General features: G+C 39.2%; 1 protein-coding gene across 3 annotated transcripts in view; it reads left to right on the top strand.

The window, feature by feature from the left end:
- The window catches only part of TAF2 (TATA-box binding protein associated factor 2), a 95757-nt gene that overhangs the window by 64339 nt on the left and 3631 nt on the right, over positions 1-27787 (top strand). For all 3 annotated transcript variants that reach the window (XM_034763521.1, XM_034763520.1, XM_034763522.1), the window contains 5 exons: positions 7073-7142; positions 8971-9080; positions 12421-12650; positions 15378-15530; positions 15916-16021. In XM_034763521.1, the coding sequence (XP_034619412.1) occupies positions 7073-7142; positions 8971-9080; positions 12421-12650; positions 15378-15530; positions 15916-16021 (669 nt within the window). The remainder of the gene's footprint in view (positions 1-7072; positions 7143-8970; positions 9081-12420; positions 12651-15377; positions 15531-15915; positions 16022-27787) is intronic.

The raw sequence follows: 27787 nt of genomic DNA, 5'->3' as shown, positions 1-27787 counted from the left end.
GGAATGGTCCCGTATGGCGTACTGGTAAAAAGTGGCCGCCGGAACTGGCCCGTAGCAGCCGATGTTAAAGCTTTAACGTCGCTGCCCCTTTTCCTCCCTGCCCCCCGGACCACTGACAGTGGGGGGCAAAAGGAGCATCTGCCAGCGATTTAAAAGTGCCAGGCAGCGCGGATAGGCTGGCTGGGGGATGCTGACTGGAGTCAGCCCCCGTACTGGTAAGAGTTGAGTGTTACTTTCACCCCTGATCCCACTGTAGGTGTGCGAGTGTCCATCAGAGCCATGTGTGAGCCCTGCTCTTCTTTGAGTAGTGTCCCTATGGGTGCCTCACTTCAGGTGCACATGCACCTGTGATCAGAGATTTTAGGTAGCAGTGCCCCTTTGGCCCGTGCCTGCTCTTTACTCTACCTCATGCACTGCACCGTGGCTATATAGAGCTGCACAAGTAAACTGCCCTCAGTTTCTTCTCCGCTGCCTCAGCCTGAGACGGAGCCTCAACAGTGTCTATGTTGAGCTTACCTCAACTATAATTTTTTTTCATAATTTTACTTAACTTAGTTGTAGTCGTTAATTATGATTAGCTGTAGTTAAATCACACACACACACACAAATCTTGTGAGGATCGTTGTTGTTTCAGTTTTTTTTCCTTGTGGGGACCTTTCGGTTGTTGGGAGGGTATGCCTGGCTATCTGGGTTTTAAATGTTGCCTTTTGTTCTGGGAGGCTGTCCTGTGAGCAATGGGTATTCCTGATGTACCCGTTCCTTTAGAGAGTCACAATTCCCCAAAAGTGTAATTTTTACCTGTCCTTAAAATCAAGAGTCAGAAAGAACTGGGAGATTAAATTGTGCCACCTCATGATGGAGAGCTCCTTCCATCCCGCTTCTGACCCAGGCCAGAGGACCCCGCCACCTTGTATACCAGTCTCCAAGGAAGTCGGCTGCCTCAGCCACTTCGTCACAACACTCCCCTGGAGTTTCTAAGAGGAAGATTCAAGAATCTTCTCAAAAAGACTCTTGGAAATAGAGTTCAGGTTCCTCAAGTAGTGAATCTACCTCAAAGAAACCCTTGTTGCTGATTGAGACAACTGCTTTGATGCCCAGCGGTTCCCTACTCAGTACCCACGAGGCTGCAGATTCCTCAGGTACTGCGACCACCATTAAACCCAAAGAATCTAAGGGTTCCAGCTCCGGAAGATCATCGGTACCATCTGGGAATCAAGGTGGCAAGGAGAAGACAACCACCTTTAAATCTGTTCCAATAGAATCACTCAGGCTCTTGGTATCTACCATTTTGGTACCACAGAAGATCAGACTATCATCTGGCAGGCACTTCTCAGAGTGCATAAACCCTTTGGTACCATCCATTCCTTCTGCTACAATCACCTCTACTCATGCTGCTGCCTTGGTACCAAACACCATTTTGGCAGTGTTCCCTCTAATTTTTCCCACCATGTGTGGAATGAATATTGGTGCACATAACAAAATTCATGTGGCAGGGGTGGGGCCGAGGGGTTCAGAGTGTGGGAGGGGCTCAGGGCTGGGGCAGAGGGTTGGGGTGGAGAAGGAGTGAGGACTCCGGCTGGGGGTGCAGGCTCTGGGGTGGGGCTGAGGATGAGGGGTTTGGGGTGCAGGCTGCCCCTGGGCTGTGGCAGGGAGAGAGGACTCCCCTCGGCTCTCTTCCTTCCCCCCCACCAGCTCTCTCTCCCCGCAGCAGCACCTGGGCTGGGGAGGAGGGGTGCCTCTCCCACAGGTGCGGCAGGTCCCGGCTGGGTTGGGGCCGCAGGAGGGGTGCCTTTCCACAGCTGCGGCAGGTCCGTGCTGGGGTTGGGGCTATGGGAGGGGCACATCTCCCACAGCTATGGCGGGTCCAGGCCAGGCTGGGTTGGATCCAGGGCTGAGGGAGAGGAATCTCTCCCTGCCACAGCCCTGAGCACCTGCACAGCGCTTAATAGACGCTGCATAGCTTAGCATGTCGGTATTGCAGGAGTTTAGATTTTCATAAGACCTCTTGTGATAGAGATGCCTAGCTGCCCTTTGTTCTGTACTGGTCTGTTCATGGTACTGAAGACCTCTAGGTCTCCAGACATTTACCCGGTACTGACGGAGTCATCACCTTTTTCGGCCGATTCTCCACCTCTATAAAGTGATGTTGAAGAGGAGGATGGGAATTTCTCACCAGTTTCTCAGATTTAAGTTCAGGGCTCCCCTCCTCACTGTCAGAGGAGTATTAATATGGAGACTTCTAGGGAGAAGGAGCATATTCCAGAAAGACACCTTCAAGATCAATCCCAGTGGTATGAGCACTCTTGGATGCCCCCACCTATACCATATGGGCCTCCTCATTGTCCATACTGGAAGCCATGAGAGGCATACTACTAACAATTCTCTAGGACCCCCACCTGCCAGCATCACTCGTCAGCACAAAGGGGTAGACTATCTCCCCCTCTCCCCCCCATCCCTTCTCTCAAAAGCCCGAAGTACAAGAAGAGACTTTCAAGGAGCAGGAGGCAAGAGTGGTCAAAGAAGTCACTATGCCAACCAACACCTTTCCTTCATCCCCAGATGAAGCAATCATGCCTGCCCCACCAGTCCTGGCTGATGACTTCAAACAGTTCCAGGACTTATTAAAATGGTAGTGGCCTCCTTACAGATACCATTTGATGAGGAGGTTAAGGAGTCACAACATAAACTTCTAGATAGTCTGCCTACAGCGTTATCTGCCTGAATTGCATTCACTACCTATTGATAAGGTTCTGCTCTGCTGGATCCTCCAAAAGTAATATCCCAGCGACAATATCGCCCACTTGTAGAAGGGCTGAAAAAACATATTATGTTCCATCTTTCCCAATTAACGTGGAAGTTAGCACCACGCTAAATCAGTGTTGTACGAGAGAGATCAGAAGCATCTTGATTTATTTGGTCACAAATCATGTTCGTCTGTGGCTCTGCAGTTTAGGATCACCTACTGTCAGGTGTTGATGATATGATTATATTTCACCAGTTACTCAAAGCTCAATTCATTGAGCATTTACCACCAGAACAGAGGGATCAGTTCCAGGCAATCATTACAGAGGGTCAGCCTCTGGCCAGAACATCTCTGCAGACTTCTCTGGATGCTGCTGACACAGGTGCTTGCTTTATTTCTATGGCGGTAGTCGTGAGAGAGGCCTGCAGGCTTCAGCTCTCAGGATTTTGGATTGAGAACAAGAATACAGTTAAGGACCTTTCCTGCAATGACTTAAAACTGATTGCAGAGAATACTTAAGTCTCTGCATACTTTGATTCCAGGGCCATGCTACATTCCCTGGGAATTTAAAAATGTGCACTTAAAAAGAAATTTAGTAAGTGCCAGACAGCGCAGAGATCTTGTCCTGTTCAGTTCTCTGACTCCCAGAGACCTTATGAACCCCAACAAAAAAGGCAGAGATTCCAGAAAGAGACTGTCTGCCACACAGGTATCAACCTCACAACCCTCATCATCAAAACACCAATTTTGATTGTTTGGTTGAGGTTCTGAATTACTCCCCCTTTCTCCTTACCAGCTACAACAGTTCGCATACCTTCCTTGCTTCAGGGGCCTTTCTCACTTCCAACAAGCTTGGAAGCATATCACTGTGGACAAGTGGGTTTTGGAAATCGTATCAGCAGGATACTCCATCCATTTTACTTCCCTGCCACCATCCCACCCCCTTCACTGTCCTCCTTCAGGGACCTGCTGTGGGGACAGAGGCTGAGTGAGCCAGAGCCCCTCTCCTCCCACATCCCACCCAACCCCGGCAGCCTGGCCCAGGCAGGGAGCGGGCTATCACTGCCTCCTAGCTAGGCTCTCAGGCAGACGCAACTCCTTCCCAAACCCCGCCCGGTTGCCAGGGAGAGTGGCCGAACGTGCCGGGGGAGCGGGAGAGGGGGACATGCAAGGAGAGAACAGAACACAACTCCCTCCCCACAGGTAACATACGGCTTGGAGAGAGTGGCAGCCCTGGGCTGGATGCAGGGTGGGGTGGGTGTCACTGGGCAGGGGAGACATACGTGTCCTCCCCGTTAGATTGAGCCCCCCCTCCCAGTATGGGGATGCACCAGTCGTCTGTGGGTGTCCCACCATATACTTGTTTGCCACAAAGGACACCAAACATCTGAATTTCTGCTCCAGAGGAGGCATGACGCCAGTCTTCCCATCAGACACCTTCCTCTTCAGTGGCCTTGGGGATTGCTGTGTGCTTTCTTGCTGACTCTTCTGATCTCCAGAATAACTTCCAAGATTGGACAGGATAACGCTTCGTCATTGTGACAGCCTTATACAGTCCAAGTTTGGCTGCCAAACCTGGTAGAGATATCAAAGAAGCCTCCTATGCACCTTCTGGTTTGCTCAGACATAGTATCCTGGAACCTCAGTCAGATAAAGCACTCAGTCATTTTGGCTGGCTGAGCACCGCTGACAGAAGCTGCTCACTACAAGTTCAGGAAATTCTTATACAAAGCAGGAAACCATCCACCAGGAAGACATACTTTCCAAAATGTAAAAGGTTCTCCATATGAGCAACTCAGAATAATATTGACCCAGTGCAAGCCCCAATACTGAAAAATCCTGGACTACATTCCCTCCTGAAACACACAGAGTAGCATTTAATTCCTTAAGGTTCACCTTGCTGTGAAATTGGCGTGTCATGTTCTAGTACAGTCATACTCTGTCTTGTCACACTTTGATACTGAAATTCCTCAAAGGCCTTCTTCATTCTTGTCTTCCAGTAAGGACCTGACTCCCACATGGGATCTCACGTTTTCCTTTTAAAGCTTAGCGAGTATCCCCTGGAAGCATTCTCAGTACACCACATTGCCATCAATATGGTTTTTCTCATGGCAGTTACCTAATGCAGAGTTAGTGAACACCACGGTCTTATGGCCAGTCTGCGTTACTTCTCCTTCCATAGGGATGAGATGGTGATGAAACCACACTCTTAAGTTCATCAATTAAGGTGGTCTCGAAATTCACCTGAACCAACCCCATCACCTTATCAGTCTTCAGGTGAAGCTGAACTAAGTGCCAAGAGAGAAGAAGGTGCATGCTTGGATGTCTCCAGAGCCTTGCTATATTACCTACCTGTATTATTAAAGGACCAAACGTTCCTGGCTTTCTCCGCCTCTTTGTGACTATATCCAGTATCGAAAGGCCAAGCTCTCTCATCATAGAGCAACTTGAAATGGATCATGCAGCATATTTCCACCTGTTAGCAGTTGGCTGGTGAGTCACTCCGTCCAAACATCAAGGACTACACCCCGGGGCTCAGGTGGCATTGTCCACCTGCTTCAGAAAAGTTAGTCTCTGTGATCTGCAAGGCAATTATGTGGAGCAATTCACTAGCTTTTGTTGAACATGTGTTTTGATGTGGCAGCCAGATCAGATGCCAACTTTAGAGTGCAGTACTTCTGTCTGACTGATACAGCTGAAACTTCTCATTCCCACTCTCCGGGGGTCAGTCACCTCTAGAGGGATCCACACTGACACATACTCAAAAAAGAACAATTTCTTACCATACAGCAACTGAGGTTAGTTAAGATATTGTGGATCCCATAACCCCACCCTCTGTCTCCACTTTTGGGAGTCCTGATCAATGCAGGCTTTGAATTGAGAGGGAACTGAGGGAGGGCTGTGGCCACTCCACCCTTTATGCCCTCGCACACGAAAGCACAGGCACATGCATAGCCTGATGGACACTGCTAGTAATTAAAAAAAAAAATAAAAAAAAATCCAGTCTCTCACACATGAGGTGCATGCGTACCTATAGTTGGATGCACATTGACTAAACGCCTTGAAGAATCACAATTCCTGTAGGGTTTGTAACCATTCTTTCTTCTAGTAGAGCTATTAAAATATTTTTAAGGAGAAGATGCTGATTTTCTGTAGATAATTCTCAGTATAATTACCTGTTCCATTAAAACCGAGTTGCCTTATATTCAGAAGTGTATAGGTCATTTCAAAGAGCAATAGCAACTATTTGTTGGTGTAGATTAGACTTGAAAAGCTAAATAAGTTATAGTCCAAAAACTGCTGAAGTAGAGACCAAAACTGAAGCAAATCAGAAGGAAAAGCTGAACTGAAGTGAATAAAACAGATGAAAATTAGATAAGGGAAATGAAATACAGAAAATGGAGAATGTTTCTATAAAGTAGAAAGAGAGCAGCAAACTTTTTTGTTGAAGGCATCTGCACAGGAACAATTAGTAAATGCAGTTGAAATGTGGAGGATGCTGTCTTGATAGATAAGTAAAGCCACTGCTGAGCAAGTAACTATATATTGTGCGTGGTTGCGAATTAAATAATGTTGTGGCACCCCACGAAAATGAAATGAAGAAAACAGTTGAATGAAGATTAGCCTCTTTGAATTTGTGTATTTTCATATGTTTACTTTATCCGATACTATTGTTTTTCTTTTGTAGTATTATAGGGTAATTAAAGGGATACAGTCAAATGATTTAGGCCTCTACCTAACCTACTAATTTAGTGCCTAATCTTAAACCAATCCATGTACAGTATTTACTCTAGGGGCACTCGCTAACACATTCATGATTGGGTCACTGACTTTTGAAATATTCAAAAACAGTTTGATAGAGAACAGGTTATAAGCATATGGAGAAGAGTATGTTCACAGTTTTGTGTATAAGTAAGGCCTGTAGTCCATGTGAGTATTTTCCTAGCATTTTTTACAGCTAGACATCTATTACAAAACTTAATGCATAGTTAGTGTCAGGATAATATTTTCTATACTCTTCTGAATGAAATATACTACAGGATTATATTCTCTACATACTATTCACTTTTTAGTGTGTAGTGTCGAATACTGAAGAATTTTTGCTCCTTTTAAAAAGAAAATGTCATTTTAGATGTATCACTATTATTAATCTATACTGACATGGAAATGTCTGTTTCATCATTTGTGATGCATTCCAATCATACTACAGCTACAGATAATCCCTGGTGATTCTATGTAACACATATAGAATAATTTTCTAATTGGTCTTTGCTTCTCTCTTTAGTTGTCTCTGCATACTATTAACAAATCATTTAATTTTTGTTATAGTTGATCGGAGTTATGAGGAATTACAGTGGTTGCTTAACATGGTTCAGAATGATCCTGTACCTTATGTAAGGTTAGTATGTCTACAAAGACTCAAAGTCAGCACTTTTCACTAATATTAGAATTAGTGCATAGAGTTTTTTGGCCTGTGTTATGCCAGAGGTTAGGCTAGATGACCATAACGGTCATTTCTGGCCTTAAAATTTATAAATATTTTGTGAAAATTTGTTTCCATTAATTTGTAAAATACAACCAAAATTCATCTTTGATGTTTATGGTAATTTATACTTAGCAATGTGTTTCTCATTGTTTAACAATCCATAACTAAAAAAAACAAAATTTGATCAGTTTTTAGTCTCAAACTACATGTATTTTCTGTTTTGTCCTTTGATTTAAGAGGCTTTCCTACAGATAATCGGCATATGTAAATCTAATATTGATCTGTTGCATATAACAATTTTTTTTTTACTCTCAAGTGTGTATAAGTGTGTTAGGACTGAATGAACATCATTATGTTTGGCTACCGAAGAGTGTAAAACAGTTGTTAGACTGTAGATGGGGTGAAAGGATAACAAGTCAAAATGTTGTGGTTACTTGATAATTTTATCTGATTTAATTTATATTTAGCCAATGTAATACTGTATATATTTTAGCATGGCAGCCTCTGATCTTCGTTTCCCTGCTCCTCAATTCTGTCTGTTCCTGATTGCCAGTGTAGTAGTACTGTTCTTTAAGATGAATAGACTTGGTATTTTTCCTATTTATCTTTTAGGCTTCCTGTGCAAGTATAGTTGCTAATTTCCCTATCCTGAATATATTGCTGTTGTTCTTTTTAAAGAAAGTTAGGTATAATGTGACCCATTAGATCAGAGATAAGTAACAGGCAACATCAGCTGAGGAAGCAGAATATTTTTAATTGTCTCTCTCGAAGAGATGCTGTCAATTTGCATTTTTTATTAATTTTTTAAATTCCAGTTTCAGATAGAGCACCCACTTTAAAAATTATATCCTTAATATAAAAAAATCCCTTCAAACCTTAAAGGTTTTTCTGTTCCCATATTTATAAGGGTCTTTTCAACAAGGGAGAAAACTGATTATTTAGGGGAAATGGTGAAAATTACTATTCACAATGTGTTGTCAAAAGCATAGTAAACAATCTGAAAAATTACAGTGTTTTTTTTGTTTTTTTTGCTCTCTGCTGGCAGGTATTGGGGTCATAGGTGTTGCATGCAAAATATTCAGACAGTAATGTAATTTCTAAATTGTTGGCGTCCCTTTAAAAAGTGAAGAGTGAGTCTTAAATGTTTTTACTGATTCCTGTCATTTTGTAACAAGTTTAATGTTTAGACAAGTTTAAAAACAAAACTGAAAATAAATATTTATTAGAATGTGAAGAGAATATTGACTCAGTACAGTTCCGATTAATCTCCCTTAGAGCATAACATGGCCTTTCAAATTGTCATGAAAACAAATCAACCTCGATACAAAATCACACTTTCCCTTTACCATAGTGACAGGTTTCAGAGTAGCAGCCATATTAGTCTGTATCCGCAAAAAGAACAGGAGTACTAGTCTCTAAGGTGCCACAAGTACTCCTGTTCTTTTTTTCCCTTTAACATGATGAGTGACGCCATCAACTGATGTCCACCCTGGTCATGTCCTATTTATTATCTGAAAACTAATTAATTTGGGGATGAGATGTGCATATATGTGTGCATATACAGACAGAAGAAATACATAAAAGGAATTAAAATATATGTATATATTAGGGGCTCACAAATCTTAATATTTGTATTCCTAATACAAACTCCAGTGTCAAAAACAGAATTGCAGACACAAAACAGTAATTTTGGAGTCTCAGTTCATTTGGATTAAAAAAGGAATTTTTGTTTCTCTTTCAGACATAAGATTTTGAACATGCTGATGAGGAATCCACCCTTTACTAAGAACATGGAGTCTCCCTTGTGCAATGAAGCTTTGGTGGATCAGCTTTGGAAACTTATGAATTCAGGTTGAATCTGTTCTGTATTTTAAGAAACTTGGCGTGGTTAGCATTCTGCATATTCTCTGGTATATAAAATGAGCTCTCTTTAGGTTTGTTGAAGCTCAAAAATTGAGGCTTTCCATTCACACTCGCATCGTCTTGTAGTGATACCCAGCATATAGGATTGTCCTTTGGCACCCTGTTTTTCTCCATCCTCTGCAATTACTGTACTTGTTGCAAAGTACATTTAGCATAGACTCACATCTCGTGTGATTCTTTGATCCAAGCCAGCAAAAGTAATATTTCTTGTAGGAGGGCCAACAGTTTTCACCTTGTGTTGCTACTTCACACATTGTGTCTTTTCTATTACAAAATGTTGGAATGTAATTTTCATATATATAATTTTTGAATAAATCCTGAAATGAATTTTTGAATTATTTTCAATATTCAAATTGATCAAACACTTCAAGTTCTCATTAGATTAAGCACCTCCATCCCCAATCTAAATGAGTAAAATAGATTTTAGAATTTCTGTGGATAAATTAGATCTTAAGAAGTTTTTACTTTAAAATTAAGACTTACTTGGCTTTGACTAGTAAAGATCCTAATGTGAGAAGGATTTGTATCTTTTGCTATTGACTTGTTTTTCATTACTGAGGCAGTTTTATCCAGTACTCACGAACTGCTCTTTAACATTTGGCACAGTACGGATTACATATAAACATTTACATAGTCTTTTAGGTCATTCAGAGCTGACTGTTCTCTTTGCATCTTTATTTTTAGTGCTTGAAAGTTTACAGCTGCACTCCAGGGGTTAAAGTAGGGAGACAACTAGTAGTTCAGTTTTGTAAGATTTGCCAAGTGTCAGACTCAGGAAATAAACATTTTGATGTTATCTCCAGAGAATTTGTGTTCCCTGTTTCTCAAGAGAAGTGTGTGTGCAGTGTTCACTTATATCCATTACCTCCTTTGGCAAATAACAGATAAGATATAAATTTTCGTTATATTTGGGACTTAAAGCACTTACTCTCTATGCATGAAGATGACATTCTGGTTGAATTTTATTTTCTGTAAATAAAAATACAAAGATAATTGCAAAGTGTGAGTGCCAATAAAAATGTTTGTTAAAGGCAAGATGAATTGTTAATCCACCAGATATATGGCTGCATGGTCTTAAAGCAGTGGTGCATTTACATTTACTAAAACCTAAAATAATTACATTGTGGGGAAACAAATCTTTGTTTTTTTCTGTAATCTTTCGTTGATAATGCTACTGAATTCCAAAGAGTGTAGTGTTGAGCTATATTTACAGGGGTTCACATATTCTCCCAGCAATTGTATTTAAGATTAACAGTTCTGCCGACCTACTCTGTGAAAGTGGGACTGATGCTAAATATTGATGATCTTTTATTGAATATTAAATGGCCAGATCGTTTATAAAGAAAAAATAAGTATAGTTCATATCTCATCAGCAGCGTATTTTCTTGTTCAGTTTGAATGTTAGATCTGTCCAGATTTCATTGCTCTCCCTGCCACCAGCCAATTGTTCATGCAACTCTCATCAGAAAAGAGGTGCCTGAAAAGGCATAAATATATAAAACTAAGTCTATTCCAAACACTGTTGGCTCCCATGGTACTTGTAATCCACAAGAATACATCTTGTAATTTTCCCTCTGCAAGGTCTTGCTCAGCCAAATCAACATGGCAGTTGGCTCATCCTTGTCTTGTTTACCAATTTAATTTCTATTCCTGCTAGGGAACACTAAGTTTGATGAACTTGTAATCAGTCAAGTGCTGGCCGGAGTTAGCACCAAAACCATTGTACTTACATTGTGCCAGATGTTAGATGTTTTTTGCTTTGGGTGGTGCCAAATGTGCTTTTACCATTAGTGTGTGATGATGTCAATGCAACGTGGAGTTTTTAATCATTTCATTTTTCATAAAAGCATTTTTAGTGTATTAAAACATTTTCTTAAATTTAATTACAAATCAGAATATTGGATTCTAGTTGAAACATACAAGATGGTAGCCAACTTAATTGCTCCTTTTGAAGTATGTCAGTGACATTTCCAGAGCGTGTGCAGCAGTTATACCCCAGTCATGATTGGGGTTCCTCTTCTGCTAAATGTTATATAAAACAGAGGAAAACATGGTTCCTACCCTAAAGACTTTTCAGTCATGTCTCTTTCTCACAGACTTAGCACTATGGTTGTCTTGGACCATAATGCTTCACGAGTAACTGGAGTCTGTTGCTGTTGTATGGATGCAAGAATGACTGACAGACAGAAGTAACAACTCATTTTACTTATGATTACAGACTGCATCTCAGTCCCTTGCCTAGAGCTGACCTCCTTCATGATGGTATTCAGTAACATACATTATTTTTAAAAAGAGTATATGTAGGCTTGAGAGACACGGTGAGTGAGGTAATGTCTTTTATTGAACCAACTTCTGTTGGTGAGCGAGACAAGTTCTTCTTCAGCTCTGGATGGCTCGAAAGCTTGTCTCTCTCACAAAGAGAAATTGATCCAGTAAAAGATCAATTTCTCACCCACCTTGTTTCTCTAATTTCCTGGGACTGACACAGCTACAGCTACACCGCATATGTGTAGGCTTATAACAAAGGCAAGATAATAATGATCATACAGTACAGGAGACAAGACAGGGTAGAAACATCATGACTCTTGAGTGTATAGCAAAACTGAATTGCAGGATTTTATTGATTTGTACTACAGAATATGTGATTGGTTGAAGCTAGTTTCTGGTGTGGCAATGATTGCTGCTATTTAAGATTCTTGCTTAGTTTTCCAATTTTACAGCTTCCGCAGACTGCTAGTTGTGCTGGATTTTATAGTTTTGTGATGTAGACAGTTAGAGAATAGGTTGAAGCAATAAAATTCAGTTTATTTTTCATGTAACTCATTTTCACATCCAGACTTGTTGAGGTGAAAGGCTAGTTTGTCAATGTGTTGTTCCACTTACCTGCTAATTGTCTTTGAAAGTAAAATCTAAAATGAGATGTTAAATATGAAAACTAGTGGCATGTGTTTTTTTATTAACATTATTTAGCGTTGTTGTGATATAGCACCCAAAGATTCCCGTTGTGATTGGAGTCCTGTTGTGGTAAGCATTGTACAGAACATAGAGGAAGACATGCTCCCAGCCTCAAACAGCTTACAGTCTTTATTAAAAGCAAACATAACAAGTGAGTGTAACAAATAGGAGGGAAGGAGGAAGGATGAGGACAGCATAGGCTAAAAATGTGCACAGTGTGATGGCTCCAAATCATTTCAACTTTTTTTGTTTTTTTTTTGTTTTTTTTAAGATTATCTCTACATTTTAATACTTGCTCCTCCTTGATTTTTAGGTACTTCACATGACTGGAGGCTCCGATGTGGTGCTGTGGACCTGTACTTCACACTTTTTGGCCTCAGTAGACCTTCTTGTTTGCCATTACCAGAGCTTGGACTGGTCCTTAATCTGAAAGAAAAGAAAGCTGTACTTAATCCTACCATCATCCCTGAGTCAGTGGCAAACAGTCAGGAACCCATGAACAATCCTAACAATCATGGACAACTGATAGGATTCCAAAGCACTGTAAGCACTGACCATCTGCACATGCCTCCCCCACCCTAATTGAATACTTCTGCTGGCTCCCAATTGTACTGTGTAATGAATTCAAACTTCTTGTCTGAACTTCCAAGACTTAACCCTCTGACCTTTTTGTTCTGTGTTACTCTCAAGTCTTCCAATATAATGCCAGCCTTAATACCCTCTGTCTTTTTCTCTCATTCCACCTTTGTGCCTTTTCCCTAATATGTGGAATGACCTTCCAGCTAGTTTCCCGAGCCCACACTCACTCCTCATTTGTATCCATTCTAAAACGTAACTGTTTCTGTATCGTTTACAAGAAGTAAGCTTTATTCACACAGAACCTGTGTGGTATAAAGATTTTTATCAACATGAAAATGGGATATATTGAGATTTTTTTTTTTATATTTCCATCTAGAAACCAAATGCCTTAGTTCTCATGAGTCCAACTACACCTGAATACATGGCTCCAAGAGACTCATAGAAGCATCTAAAAATGTCAGATTTAAAATCTGATATTGTTTGCCTTTCAATTGCGTGGTCCCACTGGGAAGCTAGAAAAGTCCTCTTCCCAATGGTATGAAGATCCCATTTCTAGGCCTTTGAGGATGCAGGATGTTGGATTTTAAAGTCATGTATTTTTAATATAAAAACTGCCACTAGTTCAGAACTAAATCTTGCCTAAAGTGGTCCTTGGGTAGATGTAATTATGGAAGGAAAAGTCAACATTTAGTAGAGAAAGAGGAAACTCTTTTTGTGACAGGTTAATTTTTTAAAAAATCAACTGTTATAAGAGTAAGTGCTAGTGAGAGAACTTAGTAGGCGGAAGGTAACTCACTGGTCATGTATAAAATTTGATTGTAAGCAGGTTGGGATAGTAACCTGTTTTTTTACTCCCTCTGAAGCATATAACAGACTTAGGAGTAAAAATAATATATACATTCAAAGTAATGGGAAATAAATGCAGAATTTTTTCTCACTAAAAAGTCCATCTTTTCTCTAGTCCTTATCTTTAGAGTAAGAGTTGTGCTCAAAACTTTTAGAGAATAAAAATATAAGTGCAGAAATTTAGTGTTAATGTGTGGATCATCAGAGATTCTTTGAATTGCCTCTGAAAGTTATCAACATTTGTGCAACACTTAACTTATTCACGTATAACTAGTTTTTGTCCTCAGATGTGCATCATGAATGTCCTTATTTATAAACGTCTCTGTAACATTTTTTTGCTTGTATCTGAGCACCTGACAGCAACTCATAGGCAGATAGCTATGTGTATTTAAAGGCAGATGTGGCCATTAGCTTGTAATATACTTGGAAGCAGCATACTCTGAAGAATGTGTGAGCAAACAACATCATTTCGCTATATCTATTGTTTGTGAAACTTGCTTAAATATGTGTCTTTGTTATTAGATGTGCCTACATCACACACAATACCTTGGTTTCTGGGTGTTTATGCGTTTTCCTGCTTTAAGAATCTAGGTAATCTCTTTTCAGTTCCCAGAACATGGCTGTGTTCATTTTCAAAAAAAATCACCCTAAACTGATGCTAATTTAGTTTTCCTTGTGAAATTCAAACAGAATAATACTGTACGGAAGTTGGATAGCACCTCAGGCAAACTTTCTTCCAGAATGTTTCACAGACTTAAATAGTGTTAGGAGTAATAATAGAACATGAAATGAAGAGGCCTGACCAAGGATAAAAATATATTTTTGTGAAGTAAAAAGAATTTCTGATAGATGCTAGAGCATATCTAGGTTGACTAGATTGTCTTTTGAGGTTGCATGTTCTGTGAGCGTGAGTTTGAGAATGAGAATTGTTAAATTATTGTTCTGGAATCTGCTGTGGGAGGAGGTAAGTTTCAAAGGCTGAAGTTTTAATTCTAGAAAGCATGCATTTATAGCCACGTGATTGGTGTGGGACACCCCTGATTCCGAAGTGGTACACCACCTTAATATAGTAGTAGAGTCTTCTAATGGTTTGGAGAAAAGGCTATGGTAGGCCTTACTTTTGTCTAGGTTTTAGAAAGGGCTAGTGTCTGTTTCTGTAAGTACGTTTGTCTTTTCCTGTATTTTATTTTGTGTTTTCATTGTACTTTGGAAAGCCTTTCTCCTTTTTAATGCCTATAACTTTGTAGTTTGTAACTCATTAGACTTATACATTTATTTTCATGTTCCTCTTACCTTTATTTTGGTTAATCTAAGCAATAATTTTCAAAGGGGTCTTACACACCTCCTTTTTGGAGAAAAGCTAGTATGACATCTAAAAGGAAATCAAGGGCATAACCGTTATATTTGACTTTTATTCAACAAAATTAGTGTTAAATTTTAAATTTAACCTCTGAAGAAGATTAATCTAAATCCCTTGTTTAGATCAGAAACTATGATAATTTTCAACTGAGATTTGAAATGAGGAGAGTTAGTGAGGCAGATATATAGAGAAAGGCTTTTTAGGAGCTGCCGAGATTTGTTGCACACCAACAGTACCATGATTGTGAGAAGGGACAGAAGAGAGGCCAGTTCTAGATATGCAGAGGGAGCAAGGATTGAAGTAAAGAGAAAGTATGTTTGTAGGAGAGGTTGGCACAAGTCCATGAAAGGCTTTAGGGAATATTTTTTGCCTCAACTACAGGGAAGATTCTGTTCAACTCAAGTGTGTTTTCAACCATTATGTCACTTTTAGATTTAAATATGCTTTTACTGTCTTCTAATTTTAATCTTTAAATGCTGCTTCAGGAGGATGATCATCTTGTTAAAGAAACAGCATCCAGCGTTTCTGTTCATCAGCAAGGGGTGAAGAGGAAGGCTGATATGCCACTTGGATCCCCATTGGAGCCAGGGCAGATACCGGAGAAGAATGAAGACAGTAAAGTCAAACTAAAAATCAGAGTAAGAAAATGGCAATTCAACTTTAACATATTTAGTATAACAGTAGAGTCTTTTGCTGAGTTTTCTAACAGCTGTAGCCTAACAAAAGGCATGCTGTGCATATGTGTAAGGTAGTTGTTGTGATTACTTTGGCAAAATTATCTCCCATCAGATTCTTTATTGGCTGGCAGGGAGTGAAGCTGCCAATTAATGTTCTAAATGTACATGCTGTTTCCACTGTAAATTAGAAAGAAGGATAATGAGCAAGACTTCTATATTATATATTCCTTCATTTTTGTTCATTATCAGTGATAAAAAATTTGCTTCCTTTCCCAGAAAAATAAGACCTGTTAGAGTTAATTATTAATATTATCTTATTTTTACATATTTCTTGCTGGTGTTTTAGTTCTCAAATTCTCAGGAAGAGGAGGAAATTGATATGGACACTGTTCATGATAGTCAAGCTTTTATCTACCATCATTTGAATATGTTGGAGAGACCATCAACACCAGGTATGAATAGGTTAATTTGCAGATCACAGATAGTATATGAGTCTCAACCAGTGAAAGTGTTCTTCTTCTGCAGCTTTTTCCCCCCTGAATGCACTTTAGTAAATGTTTGAGTGTTGATGAAAAGCAAGTGTAGAATGGTTTCTGTGAGTCTTATATGTCATTAGGTATTCAAGAATAGTTCATATAAATATATATTACTGTGTTCTGGTTGTATATTTTTGATACATTTCTTAGTAAGGAAATATGTTATGCTTAGAAAAAAAATGCAAATTAAAATAATAAAATAAACCGAAGCCAGAAAAACAAAGTTAGGGAGAAGAAAAATAGACCCAGTCATTGATTTGGAAAAGTTGGTTTCTGACTGTATTAGGTTACAAAAAACATTTTTAAATAGAAGAGAACAATAAAGCAGAAGCAAATCTATTCTAGTACCAAATATATAGTGTGGCCAATCTGAATAAGTTATAACTGGATTAATTCTAGTAATAAAGACACTCAAACTGGCCTCAGAGATACTTATTTCAGAGTAGCAGCCGTGTTAGTCTGTATCCGCAAAAAGAACAGGAGTACTTGTGGCACCTTAGAGACTAACAAGTTTATTAGAGCATAAGCTTTTGTGGGCTACAGCCCACTTCTTCGGATGCATATAGAATGGAACATATATTGAGGAGATATATATACCCACATACAGAGAGCATGAACAGGTGGGCGTTGTCTTACCAACTCTGAGAGGCCAATTAAGTAAGTGAAAAAAAACTTTTGAAGTGATAATCAAGCTAGCCCAGTACAGACAGTTTGATAAGAAGTGTGAGAATACTTACAAGGGGAGATAGATTCAATGTTTGTAATGGCTCAGCCATTCCCAGTCCTTATTCAATCCTAAATTGACTGGGCCCCCCTGTTGGAGGCCTCGCAGTCCTACCACACCCCGCCCCAGGAAAGGAGCAATAAAGGTGGGTCCTCAAGGCCTGCACTCCCACTTGATATGCTCTTCCATCTTGAGTGTGAACCACTCATAACTGCTCTCTGGGAACAGTTTTCAAACCAGGTATGCACCCACCTTATAATAGCTCCATCTCAGCTATATTTCCCTAGTTTGTTTATGAGAAGATCATGTGAGACATATCAAAAGTCTTACTAAAGTCAAGATATACCATGTCTGCCACTTCCCCCCATCCACAAGGCTTGTTATCTTGTCAAAAAAAGCTATTCGGTTGGTTTGACACTATTTGATCTTGACAAATCCATGTTGACTGTTACTTATCTCTTATTATCTTCTAGGTGTTTTGAAATTGATTGCTTGATTATTTGCTCCATTATCTTTCTGGTTACTGAAGTTAAGCTGACGCAGTTCCCAGGGTTGTCCTTATTCCCCTTTTTATAGACTGACACTATCCATCCCTCCTTTTCTGCTGTTATCACAAAGCATTGTGCATGCTGGGGCATGTCAGCTACCACCGATACTCATTAGCGTAAGAAGCTGATCTGTTGAGTGTTAGTATTTATAACTTCTATGTGATGTTTTGCAATGTTTCATTTTTTATTATTTTACTTACTATGGGGTATAAAGTCATAAACAAGAAACTTTGCAAAACTGTGTCAAATTGTTCACAAATGGGACTTATGGGACTCTCCGTCAGCCAGCTCCATGCTCTAATGTTGTTCCACATTAAGTATGCTGAGGTTCAGAATGAGAGTGTTCTGAATCAGAGTAGAATGGGGGCCAGTTGGCCATTACTTATATAGATCTATAATGGACAGAAATGTTAATCTGAGATTATGTGCTGAATGACGCATTTATCCCGCTATTTATATATTTAGCACAGATGAAATACACTTCGTTTCTTAGGTCACTGAGAAATCAGACATTATCTTTGCCTCTGAAAGTGCATGGAACTCACTTAAAAGCCTTTGAAAATCAATGTATTTTGAGAGACAAGGTGGGTGAGGAATATCAGAGGGGTAGCTATGTTAGTCTGAATCTGTAAAAAGCAAGAGAGGGTCCTGTGGCACCTTTAAGACTAACAGAAGTATTGGGAGCACAAGCTTTCGTGAGTAAGAACTTCAAGGTGGATGAGGATTACCTAACTCACTTTGTATCTCTAATATCGTGTGACCAATGCAGCTACAACTACACTGCATACAATACTGTATTTTGAGACAGTTGGATCTTAGCATATTTTTTCTTGTTTTTTCTTCCTTGATTTATACTGCTATTTATACTGCCAGGGACAGTTTTATTAAAAATATTCTTTGCTTTTAAAACTTCACCTTTTTCTTCTTTTTGGTACAAATAGAGAAATATGAAGTTCAGGTGAGCAATAAGGGCAGATGAGCTCAAATAATAAACAAATGAGGAAAAATCATACCATATCTAAATAGAATTGCTTTCAAATGCAATTTTCTCAGTTTTCCAGAGATATCAATGAGTCTTTACAGCCAAGATTTTCAGGGGACATTCAGAATTATTTGAATTATTGCAGGACTGGCACAGAGTAGGCATACTTCAACCGTTGATGGTGTTGAAGTGGCTTTTGATGGAGGTGATAAAATAGAGCATCTTATTAGTAGATATCAGGGCTCTCATGTCATCTCCAAACCAAGGTACCCTGAAAAAATAGTGAAGTCTTAGTCCATACACAGCCTCTCCTCTCAGAGCTGTGGGTCAGACTCACATCAGCTCTTACAAAACGTTAGGGAATTAGCCAAACACAGCTCTAGCTTTGTAAATAGCAGCTGGAAAGAGAGTTCATGCTGGCTTTGAATGCTGCCATGTCTATTTGTGAATAATATTCAGCATGCTTTTTGATTGATTTCCCCACAGGATAATAAATTGGACTCAAACACAAATTTCTCCATCTTACTGTGTCTTACAGAAAACCATGTAAATTTGATTTTCTTTATTATATTACTGTTTTACAAGCTTTCTGTTGTATCCTTTTACCCATAAAGGTGGCCCTACGAGGTCAGGGTTGAGACCCACACCCAGGATAGTAAAGGGAGGCTTGCTGGTTTTTCTGTGAAAAAATAGGATTTCAGTGTTCAATGCTGTAATTAATTACAGCACCTTTCATAGTTTAGCTTCACTTGGAAAATGTTTTCAAACATATGTTAAAAATACAATAATGAATTTCTTTTATGCTGTTCAAACCATGAATGCTTCTATGCATCTTACAAAAAATAATTAAACCCAGAAAATTCAAGTATGTGAAGTATCTTTTAAACTTGCTGTTGTGTTAATTATAGTTCTTCCCTAAGTACAGCAGCTTTGAGAGAATCAACAGAAGCCTTTTTTGAGCATCTGAAGCCATTCAAGATCAGATTTCTAATATGAAAAACAGAATTTTTATTTGCTATTAAATCATCAAGAACGGTGGCAATGTTCCACCGTCAGTCTTAAAAGATCACAAAAATTTCAAGACTTTGCACTCTTTCTTTCTAATATAAACACCAGTCTTCATGTCACATTTAAGACTGCAAAGTGACTAATACACTATATTGCACAGGATGAATTTGGTGAAACGGGTTTATTCCATGTGGAAAAGTGTCCTTTGTATTAGGTAGTCCTTTCAATCGGATTAGCTTTTATATCAGACAAGCTTAAAATAGAATCTGTTTACTTTCATATTTCACTTCTCTTAAAGTGTAGTCATACTCTAAAATCAGACACTGTAAAAATTGTATCACAGGATTGCACGTTTATGTCAATGATTCCAGACTAATTTTTTTTCACTTTACTTATAAACTGAAATAAATAAGTTTATAAGTAAAACACTTTTTTCCCCCTAAATGTGACCCCTGTACATTCAGTCTGGGTTCAGCTTTTCTGGCTCAGCACATCATCACCCATAATAATTAGAACTTTAGTTAACCATCCTTTTCACAATGTACAATAGTATGCAGTTCAGTTTCTCTTAGTTGTATTGACTCTGCAAAAATAAAAAGTAAATAAGCAGATGAGACTCTGAAAGCATATAAGGAGCATATCTGTTGAGTAACAAGATGTAATTTCTATGTACTGGTAGTTACTCTCCTGACATCACTGCACTTTAAGTTGGTGTAGCAATTATTAGAAAAGGCATATCCTGTTGGAAAAACGTCATAAGTTCTATTGACTCCCTCACTTCTCCAGAATAATAAAAATGGCCACTCTGCTGTTCTTGTAGACCACTGTTTTCCTATCCAGTGGCCCACATAAGTTCTACCTGCAGGCTATGTGATAGAAACCTACTCACCAGATTACATTTGGTGATCTTGAACGTTCATTTATATTTTTCCCCATTCTCGTTTATCACCGGTATAACAGTTCAAAACATGGTTCATTTAGCCAGAAAGTGAAAAGTTGCTGGAATTATTTGAAACTTGTGACAATGAGTGGAGCAAATATTGCCTCAAAGTATAGAAGGAAAATACTTTAGCTATATTTTTAAATAATGCATTTATGACAAATTTCTGCACCGTTACAAATTGTCTATTGAAGATCAGTTTGATGTACAAATTCAACATAACATGGCTGCATGTGTACAGACACCATGGTTATCAGTGGAAATTCAACCTGGGACCTGTATCAAGAGTACAAATCCCTGCTACTTGAGCAAAATTAATTCACTCAGGGCTTCCCTTAACAGTATGTTAGTGCACACCAACTGGGGCGTAAATTCTAGTGGGTGGGCACCAGCGTGTCACACGCTTACTGATTTGTGTGGACCCTACTGGCATGCACTAACAGTTGCTTAGTGCATGTTGATATAGCCTGTACTATCTTAAGTTTCAGAGTAGCAGCCGTGTTAGTCTGTATCCGCAAAAAGAACAGGAGTACTTGTGGCACCTTTAGAGACTAACACATTTATTAGAGCATAAGCTTTCGTGGACTACAGCCCACTTCTTCGGATGCATATAGAATGGAACATATATTGAGGAGATGTTTATGCTCTCTGTATGTGTGTATATATATCTCCTCAATATTTATTCCACTCTATATGCATCCGAAGAAGTGGGCTGTAGTCCACGAAAACTTATGCTCTAATAAATTTGTTAGTCTCTAAGGTGCCACAAGTACTCCTGTTCTTTGTACTACGTTAAGGTGCACTAGAGAACTTTAGTGTACACTAGCAGTGTCCACACAATACACTGGTGTGCACAAGAACTTACACCCCAGTTGGTGTGCACTAACACACCATGTAGACAGACAAGCCCTCAGTCAGCTGTGAGTAAATAGCATGCTGTTATAGTCACAAGGATCAGCCACTAGAGGGAGACAGGATCACCTGCACTATACCAATGTACTTAACAATGCAGGTAGATATGTGCAGTAATTCTTGTTTCTCAGAACATGATAGCAGCATTGACAGAGGCTTGTTTTTGCTTAGCCTTTTTAAGCTGGAAACATTTTCTGTAATTGTTGTGGTAGACTAGCTTTAATACATATTATCTAAGTACGCAGTATGCATGGGATAATTTTATTATCTAAAATATGCTTGTTTCCAATCTGGTGGCTTTTAAGTTTTGAGATTCTGTTGGAGCCAGTATAGCACTGAAATAGCATAATGTATATTGAGCTAATATCCATTCTGTCCTTCATGAAGAATGGCATTTCCAGGTACTTTAGAAGAAAGTGTGTGAAAGTTGCTATAACAATAACATAAACATTGAGATAAAAGTCACAATATGACTAAGACATTCATCTGTGGTCTTACAGGGAGTCACAAATGCATTGTGCCAGGAAAACATATAGAGATCTCATATTCTGTTGCAACTGCTAATTTCACTGAGAGAATGATTTATTGTTCTAGGGTAATTAGGGGGGACTGGTCGGGCTTTTAGACTGACAAACTAATGTCCACACAGGTCCTCAAGGACTCTGGACCCACTTGGCTTATTGAAAGAAATATGGCTCATTATCTTTTTATAAATTTTAATAAAGCTATTAAACAAAATATAAACAAAAATCAAGCAAACATATTACCAAACTTCTAAACTATTGTTAATAATACTAAACTAAAATTAAAGAAATACAACTTATAAATCGAGCTAAAATTACCAAGTTACTATCAATAGTGGTTTGGAAATAAATCATCAAATTAATTAAATCACCAAATGAATACAACAAATAATGCTTATAATATTCTAAGACAGGCTCTAAGGATGTGGCTGTCTGTTTGGTTATAAATCCCAACTAAAGAATTTTACCAGGTCAGTCAAATACTGAAACCGAATGATCTAATGTCTGAACCACAATTTTACAGTCAATTACAAAGCTTCCTCCTTAGATTTCAATTCTTGTCTGATGAGTAACCCTTTTCATCCCGCTCCTGTGCAGAGAAATTACAATACAGGCCTTAAAAGAGCCCTTTGATAAGCAGAAGTTTGACAACTCTTCTTTGACAGTTCACAGCTGCCAGCTTTGAATTCTTAGGACCCACTGAAGACGCTTTATTTAATGAGTATTTTTATGAGGCTTTGTTTTATGGCATGAAGAAACTTGGGGAACTCTCTTTCTGATGTCTTTCTTGTGTGGACTTTATGGGTGATGCTACCCAGTTGCACACATACAACCACACCCTAAATTTATAGAATAAAAGGGTTGGGACATATTCCAGCTAATACAAACAAAAGACAAGAATGAAAATGGAAGAACACGAAAACAGGGGAATTATGAACTCTACAGCTTTTGTGGTCTTCTCGGCTCGTATGAAATAGGAGCTGGAACTGTGGTTGAGGAGCCAGATAGTGATATTGCTGACACAGCACTTCTTGTTAGTGGGTTTTCTTCAGGTGCAGGGAGAGACTGTCCAAAGACTGGCATAGCTTTTTTGTTGATGACGTGAGTGATCAGTTTCAGGATTCTGGAAGGTCAGTCTTCTCTCAGGTGGCTCATTGACCCAGAAGGCTTCTTGGCTCCACCCTTGATTCTTATGGTTTTCAGCATTGCTCACTCTGCCTTGCAGTGCCGCCTTCCAAAGCATTCAGAAAAATGAGTTGCTAATTAGATCATCTTCAGCAAACATCAAACGGGAAAAGTCTCACTTAAGCCAGCAAGTTTAAAAAGTCTGTAGTTCTCCCCAAAATATAAAAATACAGAACAGGAGACTACTTTTGAGGAAGTTGACATGGCCTTTTCTGGGTGTAGAGGTCTCTTGAGATGTATTATGTCACCAGTTTACAAAATTTCAGCACAAAGTAAAATAAAAATTTATTTAAATAACCCTAGCAACCTAACAGCCCCTCAACATTCATCCATCAGGAAAATTAAAAATAAGTTGGACAGCTTATAACTAGATGTTGTAATTATTTCGCAAACAAGACAATTTAGTAATCTGTGTATTTAGGAGCTAGGACATAAGACAAACAGCTTGTTTCTGAAAGTTTTCATTTTGATGGAAAAAAGATTAAAGCTTATCAAAATAAAGCTTACCCACGTAAAATAAATATTCAAGTTTAAAATTAAGTCTGTATTCCCATCTGTGCTACTTCTCTTGCATCATATCTCTGCAGTCTTTGTAACATTCTGTTTGACTAAGTAGGTGTTCTAGAAGAACAACAAGGAGTCTGGTGGCAGCTTAAAGACTAACAGATTTATTTGGGCATAAGCTTTCGTGGGTAAAAACCTCACTTCTTCAGATGCTTATGCCCAAATAAATCTGTTAGTCTTTAAGGTGCCACCAGACTCCTTGTTGTTTTTGTAGATACAGACTAACATGGCTACCCCCTGATACTTGACACCATGCTAGGTGTTCTAGGAGTCTCATCTCATTTGGCAATTTCATCTAATTCTGCACACCTACCCAACTAGCTGGAACAGAGAAAAGCTAATAATTATGTTGGAAGCTGCACATCCAGAACAAAGGAAGATGCCAAGTGGATTCTGAATTTGTATATTCTGCTTCAAGGAATGCTAGTAACCACTTCAGAAGTGAATTCATGAGCTCTCCCGCTTGTTACTGTTTTTTGCTATTATGTGGGAAACACAGGTTCAGATTCTTATTCCATGAAAGAAGAAATTGCATGGTCTCCCTGCAGCAATCCCCCTTTGACCAATGTAGAAATGAAATTGATGGCCTTAGAAAGAATTATTATTTAGCCCTCCTCACCCAGATTGGCAGGTCGCTAATACAGGCCTTCTGTAAGCGTTAATCATAGGGAATCCTGGGGATGAAAAGGTGATCTCTTTGTGCAACATTGATTTCTGTCTAGGGAGGGTCAATGCCTAACGTAGGTGTAGTCCTTCTAATCACTCACAAAAGTCCATTTTACAGATGTCTTACTTCAATCACCTGGGCAGGCTTCTTATGACACATTTATGATGCCTGTATTGACTTCAAAGCACTCTTTGGCAGTATCAAATATCATGTCTTTTGGGGAGTTGGTGCTGTTAGAATTTTTGAAAAACATCTGTTGTCAATGAAGCAGCTGTGTGAAGGAAGTGAATGTTGTCAGATTCAAGGACTGCGGCACAAACTGGCTCAGTTTTGAATATATTTAAAGAACAGTATATGAAAGGATTTGAGCTAGTCTAATCAGCCTTGATTTCCTTTTTTATATCACAATATACAAAGCTTTGGTGCAATCTGTGCCGTCTGTGCTTATTTCTATAGTAATAATATTCCCCAGTTGTTTTTGCTGATTGCATTGTGATCATATTTTGGGGTTCCCTTAAGTTGTTGGCAGATAAAACCATGAATATATAGGATTTTGGGTCAACTGAAGAAGAAAAAAATTAGTGATGCCATTGATTTTGAAGTCTAATACTTAGATGGTCAGTTCAGTGATCAGTTTAATGAAGGTCATTTTGTCTTAGTGTTTTCTAGACTTCTGAAAGATGAGCCCCTTTCTCTGGAAAATGAAGCCAATCGTTCACTACCATGTGGTTTTAAAGGCATACAAGTTTTAATATATACTGTGATAGACCCAGACCAGTTGGGAACAGCAGAGTAGCAGAAGGGAGATATACTGGCCACTGGATAAGTAGTTTTCTGTTCCTTGAGTGACCAGAGCAGGGGCTGCTCCAGGCTAATAGACCACCTGACTCCAATTAACCTGCTAAGAGTCAGGTGAGGCAGTTAAGCACCTGACTCTAATTAAGGCCCCTCTGATGCTATAAAAGGCTCACTCCAGTCAAGCCAGGGGAGAGGAAGTGTGTGAGAGGAAGTGGGAGCAAGAGGTGTGCAAGAAGCTGAGAGTGAGTATGCGTACTGCTGGAGGACTGAGGAGTACAAGCGTTATCAGACCTCAGGAGGAAGGTCCGGTGGTGAGGACAAAGAAGGTGTTGGGAGGAGGCCACGGGGAAGTAGCTCAGGGAGTTGTAGGTGTTGTGCAACTGTACCAGGAGGCACTCTAAACAGCTGCAGTCCACAGGGCCCTGGGCTGGAACCCGGAGTAGAGGGCGGGCCTGGGTTCCCCCCATACCTCCCAACTCCTGATCAAACACAGGAGGAATTGACCTGGACTATAGCCTCTACCAGAGGGGAAGGTCTCTTGACTGTTTCCTGACCCACAGGGTGAATCTGTGAAGCGAGCAAATCTGCCAATAAGCGCAGGACCCACCAAGGTAAAGGAGGAACTTTGTCACAATACATTTTCTGTTCCTCCTTGGTTAGTCCTTAATTCTTCCTCTGCCCCTAAGGGGCACAACCCATACTTTGGAAAATGCTGGTGTAGATCTTTTCTTACGTGCTCTGAAGAGCAGTGATACAGTTAACAATGTTGATATTTCAAGTATCATTGACATCTGTGTTAACATCACTGAAATAAATGTCAGTTCACACTTCAGGGCTATTGTTATAGGATAGGCTCTTTGCAAACTCAGATATTTGTTTCTGCATTGATTTTACTGGCTTCATGTTTTGAAGGCTTTCTTTGCAGTCATAAGAGCTTGAGACCTACTATTTTGAAATAAAAACAAACTCAGAAGAATAAGACAGAGACCTGAGCATGCTGCACCTTTCAGCTAGTTTTTCATGCTTCTCTCATAGGGGAGCACTGACCTATCATTCAGGGACATTTACCATTGGCTTATCAGTATTAACATACTACCTCCGGTACTTGCTTTGTTCCCTTCCCCTTCCACATTTGGAAGATTCAGAAGTATGCTTTGGCATCAGAGAAACTTTGTATGTTGTGCCATCTAGCCCTCTGAAATGCAGCAGTATTAGAGGTGAGCCAGAAACAAAATCCTGGATCTGAAAATCTCTCTCCCCTACAAGTTAGTCGGAGCTGAAGTCTATAGATTGGGCTCATCTGATACCCTCTTTATTTTAGTGTGTACTGTGATAATAGAATTGTTCATATAAATAACCTTTTACATACATGATATACTTTGCCACTGTAACATGCAAATAAAATATTTATATACAACATTGTGTCCATGTAAAATATTTGTGCACTGAAGGCAATGGAAACAAAAACGTAATCTTCTTTACCCATGTTTCATGAACTAATTGGGACTGAGCAATTTTATAAAGTTTTTGATTTTATGAATTCAATATCTCAAAATGACAGTAGATATGGTGCATAAGTTGCAGTATGATGCGCCATTTTCTTTTTGTCCTTCAAACCACTGTAAAGTGATTATTCTAATGCACTGAAGGCATCAGCATGTGAAGGGATGCCACTGTTGTTACATGATTCAACCACCTCCTGCTGGTTGGGAAATCTGGTTCATTTAACTCATTGTTCATAACATTGGTGTTCTGCTATATTCTAATATCTTGAGCAGACGTGTTCATTTTTCATTGTGCTAAGGTTCATAGGTTCACTACAACGGGTATTTCAGCATGCTTGCAGCTTGGGGGCAGAAACCATGCTGTTCTAGATGCCTAAAAAGTAGCTAGAATTTAAAGGAATGGGTTCAGGAAGTGGAAGTAGATTCAGAGGGGAGGTCTTTTGAGAGATTTAAGATTATTAGAAATAAAGAATTGTTACAAGTATAGTCATGAAGAAGTCTCTTATATTTTTGCAATAAACTTGCAAGTGGCCTACAGATTTGGATTACACCTGTCCAGGGTAGAGTAAAAAGTGATGTGGCTAATATGCATTAAAGTCAACGATTGATGTCTTAGTTAGCATGTGCATGTCATGTATATACCATAATAGAGTTAATAGTACATCAGAAATTAAAGTCGCTTTGAATTGTGATGTTAAATGGTGTTATTTGATAACAAATATAGTAAAGCATATATTATTCTGCTGAGTTCAGGATTAAATTTTGTAAAATGTTCATAGAATTTAAGCCCAGAGGGACCACTGTGGTCATCTGATCTGACATCCTGAATAGCATAAGCAATTTAATTTCGCCCAGTAATTCCTGCATCAAGCCCATATCTAGGGGTTGAGCTAGATCATGCTTTTTAGAAAGACATCCAGTCTTCAGGTAATGGAGAATCAAATCATAACCCTTGGTAAATTGTTCTAATGGTTAATTATCCACCCTTACTGTTAAGAATTTGCACCTTATTCCTAGCCTGCATGTAAGCTTCAGCTTCCAGACATTGGGGGGAGGGATAGCTCAGTGATTTGAGCATTGGCCTGCTAAACCCAGGGTTGTGAGTTCAGTCCTTGAGGGAGCCATTTAGGGATCTGGGGCAAAATGAGTACTTGATCCTGTTAGTGAAGGCAGGGGGCTGGACTCAATGACCTTTCAAGGTCCCTTCCAGTTCTAGGAGATAGGATATTATTATTATTACTATTATTATTATTATACATTAGATTTTATGGGCTTTTTTCTGCTAGATTAAAGAACAGTATATTATCTGTAATCTTCTCTCATGT

The sequence above is a fragment of the Trachemys scripta genome, chromosome 2 (assembly GCF_013100865.1).
Source record: "Trachemys scripta elegans isolate TJP31775 chromosome 2, CAS_Tse_1.0, whole genome shotgun sequence".
Classification (NCBI taxonomy): Eukaryota; Metazoa; Chordata; order Testudines; family Emydidae; genus Trachemys; species Trachemys scripta.
This window is presented reverse-complemented; position numbering and strand designations above follow the sequence as displayed.